Source organism: Leptidea sinapis, chromosome 14 (assembly GCF_905404315.1).
Source record: "Leptidea sinapis chromosome 14, ilLepSina1.1, whole genome shotgun sequence".
Lineage (NCBI taxonomy): Eukaryota > Metazoa > Arthropoda > Insecta > Lepidoptera > Pieridae > Leptidea > Leptidea sinapis.
In genome coordinates this window covers 2,877,123-2,883,956 of record NC_066278.1, presented here as the reverse complement: position 1 = coordinate 2,883,956, position 6,834 = coordinate 2,877,123, and the positions used below count along the sequence as shown (strand labels likewise).

Below are 6,834 nucleotides of genomic sequence, written 5' to 3'. Positions count from 1 at the left end.
GTTTTTGGTTGTCATGATTTCAATTAAAGATTATCGGTCCAGTTAAGGGTGAGGAAGTATATGTTTTTTTAATTCATTTTACGTAATTTTAATGGAAATTATGTAAATAATTTAAAAAAAGTGACAGTCAGCCACAACATTATTGTTGCCAGGTGTATACAGGTTAATTATTGTTAACAATATAATATATGTAGCAACATAATAAAACAAAATTACTTTTTACACTTTAATCTTAAAAAAACATCATAGAGATTTAGCATTGATAACTGGTAGAGCTTTTACCCCATCTTTATTGACAATAGTTACTTGAAAGTTGGGGAGACTAACAAATAGACGTCTGTGTACCTCTTGAACACACAACTTCAGGATATTGTATGCTTCTTCTTCTGTTAAATCTGTAAACCAATTAAATCACCTATATTAATGAGAGTTGATTAATTATAGAGATACATACTAGAAATATTTTGTGGATACGGTATTAAAAATGGCTGTTAAAAATGTATAAAAAAAAAAATATTTCCTATGTAGTCCCCCTCTACTTCAATACAATTCTAACATTTTCTATTAAGTTGTTTTAACCCAGTGAAAAATATTCGCCGACTTTGCCTTGAAAATGCTCGTCAACACCTTCTCATAGTCACTCGAAGATTTCGCCCTCGGCGGAGGAGATTTACAATAGTCTTAAATTTTGACGCATTATACACATTAGATCTTAATAAGATAAAATTGTTTTATTTTTAAAATTAATAATCAGTGTTTCCACCACTGATGTTAATAAGAGTTGAGCATTTGTTTTTTATTTATTTATACGGATCTCACAAACAATAGGAAACATATTTTACATATACATTTACAATCTTAAATTATGATTAAGTATTGATCTCTGCTGCGGTCCAACTAGATACCGTAGGTATTCATAAACTGCGGCAACTAATACTACGTCCAAGTGGGCGTACTCGACCCAGTCTTGAATAATGTGTGATGTTGACATGCCACATGTTCTGATAATCTTTGGCAATAATTGAAACTAAAACTTTGTTAAAAATAATACTACAAGAAATAAGAAAGACACTGGGATCACATATCATCAATAAGTATTTTGTAGTAAATTAATTTCAATGTAAAATAACATGAAGTGTATGTAAGTTACAAAGGATAATGACCAAAAGTGGTACCAAAAAGTCTCATGCATCAAGACCAAAATTGTATAGTAATTATTTTCATAATTTTGAACGATATTACATGTCATTGGTTTGATGTTTGGACAGGGAATTTTAATATAAAGTATGCATATTAATTTTCTCCTTTTTGACGTTCACACAAGTCATAGTGATGTAGAATGCAATAATTACTTTTTTTGATTAATCAACCAGTTATTTTAATTGTTTATTTGTTGTACTTAGTTATTATAATGTTTACGTCTAATACATATCACAAATTATATGGCTTGCTTTCTTTTACGGAATAACAGTAACAAATACATTAAACCAGTACACAAAATCAGTTTAGTATTGCTAAGTGACAGTAAATTGATTTTCTTGCTTTTGATATATCGATCTCATCCCTAAATCACAGCAGGTTCATTTCTGACAATTGACATATTAGCTTTGTGGTTGCATTATCAAGTAGTCTGTGTGGTCTTTAGAATTGACATTGCATTAAATTGGTTGTAGTAAAAACATTACTGACAAGTAGAACTTGTTTTTGTGTTGTGGACTGTTTCTGAGTATTTCATTGTGCAAATTATACAACCAATACCAATGCAATAAAAAAATATGACCAATCAATCCGACACTTCCCACACATTTCTATATGTCAGACTTTTGCCTTATTTTAATGTTATCAACAAACATATAAACATGACAATGAAGAATGTTGTGTCACAAAGTCTATATGTATACAAAAAAACTGGTCTCTGTTTCATTTCCAAATACCAATTAGTTTTCGATTTTATTCATATCTAAAATTCCCATGAATATTTATTTGCCGCACAGACAAAGCCACAGCAGAGTCAGTCAGTCTACTTGCAAATCCACCAGCCACCTGCCAAGACACTTTTCTTCAGTTTTTATTTTATTATGGATTCTATATATATATAAATATACAAAAGCTCTCAAGAAAAAGAAACATACTTTATTTACATTAAGTCGAACTAGTTTACCAATTTTAGTTAATAAAGATAAGATGTACCTTTCTTGTGATAGCGGTCCATAATACTCAAACTGAGGTAGCCACCAAATCCATGAGCTGCAAATGGAACCTTCACACTTGATGCCAAGTAGTCCATGAAGTATAGCTCCGGCCCAGTCTCATTATCATATCCTCCCATCAAAATATTTACAAAATATGGGGTCTAAAATTAATAACTGATCTGAATATACAGACAATTCACAAAACATATTATATTTAAAAATAAATGCTGTATTGTGCTTTTCTTATACAGAACAATCTGACCCGGCAAACTTTATAATACCTTAAAATATTGTTTTGTACTTTTACTGAAATGTTATGTTTAAGTATTCGCTGAATCAAATTGTTAAAATCACTTTGTGTTAATTGTTATTCTGTGAGGTGCAAAAACGGAGCAATGTTCATTGTTTGCCAAAACATGTATTTACAATTTTTGTTTGTAAATAATAATAATATGTTAGTTGATATTCATACAAACTATTTCTTCATTATATTGTATCTATTATTGTTAGTAATTTGCTTAAAATCCTTGTTATATTTGTAGGTCGAACTGTATTTTGTATTTAAATTAATGTCTTGCAATGAGACTGGTGTATACACCAGTAACTGGCATTCATACCAGATTATAAGACCATAATTATTTTTAATGTTTTGTATGTAATGCTGTTGGTGTGTCAATAAATAAATAAATACATTTGACCAAGAGAAAAAAAATTGTGATAAGTATGGACTTAATGTGTACATCTAGAATAAAATTGGATTCAGTTTTCAGTCTGGGTATTTTTATATCAATGATGCAGGTTGTTTAGGTCTATTATTTCGGGTAAATAATCTTTTTTAAAGTAGAGCAATGAGTTAAACACAAAAAGATTTGATTGAAATATCTGGGTATTAAATAAACACAATATATTTGGATGCCATACAAGCTCGTTAAAGGAAATCTAAATTAACCATGCACTCATTTGAAAAGTCATGGTCACAGGACAGTGAAGCCCCAAAATCTATAGCAAAACCCAGATTAACTCATAAGGTGAGGATTTCTACTACCATCAGCTATTGAGGTCCCGGGTTCGAATCCCAGTAGGTGCAAGCATTTATATGATGAATATGGATGTTTGTTTCCGAGTCATGGATGTTTAAATGTATTTATGTATGTTTATATGAATTTATGTATGTTTAAGTAAGTATATTGTATTAAATATATCATTGTGTTGTAACCCATAACACAGGCTATATATGCTTAACTTGGGGCAAGATAATTTGTGTAAAAAGTGTGTCAATATTATATATTATTATTATTATTGAGACACAGGCACAAGTAGCTAAAGAAAAACTGCCAGAATTGATCAACGAAAAGGATGTGGGGATTTTCATCATGATAATGCCTAACCTTTCACATCCTTACCCACTCAGCAAAAATAGACAGCTTGATTAGGAAATATTTGAATGCACCTATCATATAAAATTTCAACAATAATTCTCTTTGTGATTTGTTAATCATCACAGCAAATACAAGATGAGTTACAAATACAATTCATAAAAACTCAGTAGCACATTAGATTTCTTGGAAGAACTGTTATTGCTTGGCTTGATGGCATATCCTTTAGATTTCAATGAACAAGAACTTTAATAATATGTAAATTTATATTACATTTACTACAAATTAATGTGCTAGCATGACAAGTGAAGCATGATATTAATATGTTAAAATATTTGAACATACACTGCTTCTGAGGTATTCAGCTAAATTCCGACGGGTAAAATTGGCTGCAGCAGAAGGTCCCAACTCATAACTATTACGCATTTTATACAACTGAATATTCTTTGCGATGTATTCGGCAAATTGTGTTGTATCACCGGAATCCCCCGTTACAGCCATTACAAGCTTGTCAGATATTTTGTATATTTTCTCCTCATCTAAAAAATAATAGTTTTTGTAATCCTATATCCAATATCTTTAATATTTGTTATTGTTTTTCCAAAAATGCTAACTCACCATCCTTCATCACCATTATACTGTGACTGGTGGTCTGATCCGCAGCTATCATAACGAAATCATTACATTGTAATCCTAAAAGACATTGTAGTTGAATATTCGACATTTTTACTGTTTTTAATGTTGAATATTAAGAACTAAAAAGGCAATTATCTGGACAATATAAAAATAAAATATGCGGACTCAATTCAAAACTGAAATGTGAAAACTGAATTGTCATTTCTCATGATTAAATCTTTTTTTTTTATTGTCAACGTCCAATGAGGCTATCACTTAGAAGAATATTAACGCTAGCTCCACAACACATTTATTTAGAGAGCAGCAAAATACATTTAAGTAAAGTCCATAGATGTATTATAATAACGATTGGCAATGTGAAACAGTCAGCTTAAGGTTTTAGAGCGATATAGACATATGAGACCATTTCCGTATATGCTATAGGCCTGCAGGCCTATTGCGTATCTCAGTTGAAAAGTAATAGTGATGATTTCTGGATGAAGTGTACAGAAGTAGACTACGTTCAATATTACTTGATAATTATTATTATTACCCGAATGCTCACCTCACAACAAGGTACGGGGGTTTTATAAGTATTGTCAATATTTCCAACAGAATTGACTTCCGCCTTAAGTTGGATCCTCGATGTGTGTACGTTGAAAGTCATCGATGTGTACGTTGGGGCCTGGGGGTGGGAATAGTCAAACAAAACAAATCTCGCTTTTGTGGAAAGATTCAGTACTAATAATAGTTAAGTAGAAGTGGTTGGACATGGTTCCATGTGCTTGGATGTAATTCATCCAAAACAGAAAATCATCAGAATTACACATTTCACACGTAAATTACGACTTCAAATATTTGCTGTTATATGCAATATTCTAGAATTATTCCTAAAGTCTCATACACTAATAGTAGAAAAAATACGAGTAATCAAGTTTTATCACATCATACTCTAGATGCATAGAATTAAAGTAAACAAATACGTAAATTAGTACTACATTTAACCTAATTTTTGTTACTAAGGATTGACACTCGATAAAATTTTATCGATATTTCAAATTCCCAAGTATACATATATAGTTAAAACTAAATGCATGCTTCAAAATCACTTCAGTCGGTATATTTTTTGGAATAATGTATGTTGCGTGTTTTTTTATAATTCACATTTTTTTCAGTACTAATCGTATACACACTTATAATTTGTAACGAGGACCTCTGCTTCCGGGTTCCAAACTATATTTACTACATTATTTACGCCTGGCAAGTTTATGTTATGGAGGTATTATTGTGTAGCATTGTAGAAAGAACAATACGTTGTGATCAACAATCTAATTATTTTGGAACTAGTGAATAAGGGCCATTTTAGTTGTGAGTTGTGGCACACGTCGGCCGCTCCACTCGGCTTGTTTGTTATGACTGTTTGCGAATCGCTAGAGAAAAAGGGCAGATTTGGTTCTATTCAATATCTTTGCGTAAAGAATAAAATCTAGAGTTTTGCGCCCTTATTCCGATCTAAGTATACAAATATAGTTTGTATGCATACTAGCACTATATATTAAAGAACAAGCAAGTTACTCAGGGCGCTACAAAGTATACATCCGCAATATCAGAGGTCAAGAAATGCGCTTTCGGCCTATGCTTTCGGGAGTATGCTCGAAACTTATCGTATCGATTCGGGTAAAAGCAGACAGCAGATGTGTCCACAAAGTGGCTGTGCGTGGTTAGGAGTTTTTAGTGAAACGTGCGGTATTGGAATGCCAGACATCAAGGTGATGAGGGTGAAATTTTGAATTTCCACGTGATGTCAACAACTCCTCGGAACGGATACGCCATTAATTTCACAGCCTCGCGTTCTGGCTTTGTACATAATAGAAATGCACACTGACTTTTTTCATTTTTGGAGTCCTACTATTGAATTTGTTGCTGGTCTGCATCAAAAGCATATTAAATCAATAGTGATTAAAATATCTTCACGTCACTAAGTGAACACACGTCTTATCGTGAAGATGTAATATGTGTCGGTATTTTGATCAGTATCGACACATTTCCAGCATCAGTTTCCCAATACTTACAATGCATAAATAGACATTTCACAGTGATACCAGTACTCTCAAGGACTCTCCACACGTACGTTCCAACCTTTTCCAACTCCATTTACTATGGAGGTCCTTGAAGTGATAGGTGCGTCCGCGCTATAACCTCTTAATTGCATATAATTATTTTTTACAAGTTAACGCTTCCTTTTTGAAGTGAAAACTTCTTTAGAGGGGTATAAAATGTTAAACTCGCGTCAGGACGCGTAACCTGATGATGAAATTATGAATGAAAGTTGATTTTTCTGAGAGATAAACGTTTTAATGTAAAATAATTGTAATAGTTCTGAAGTGTTAAATTTTTAATGTATTATTAATTGTCATTTTTGTGTACGATAGCGTAATAAATGAGTATTGTATATAACCACATAAATGCAAGCACGTGGGTAACACTGAAAATGTTTAGAACTGGCCAGTTAGAAACATTGCTAATGATATACAGCTACCTACGATCGATTACAGCGAGATAGCGTACGCACAAGAGCGATATAGCAGCATCACACAACTCATTCAACAACCAAACTTAACCTTCAAGAAAATAAATGTACCTAACACGAA

At 32.1% G+C, this 6,834-nt stretch overlaps 1 protein-coding gene across 1 annotated transcript; it reads right to left on the bottom strand.

Annotated features, from left to right (window-relative positions):
• Positions 1-212: 212 nt before the first annotated feature.
• On the bottom strand, positions 213-4,405 carry LOC126968090 (proteasome subunit beta type-2-like). The gene is made up of 4 exons (XM_050812905.1): positions 4,187-4,405; positions 3,914-4,107; positions 2,191-2,353; positions 213-395 (listed from the first exon to the last, which is right to left on the bottom strand). Exons 1-4 carry the CDS (start codon positions 4,290-4,292, stop codon positions 244-246), a joined length of 615 nt encoding a protein of 204 aa, XP_050668862.1. The 5' UTR covers positions 4,293-4,405; the 3' UTR covers positions 213-243.
• Positions 4,406-6,834: the final 2,429 nt, after the last annotated feature.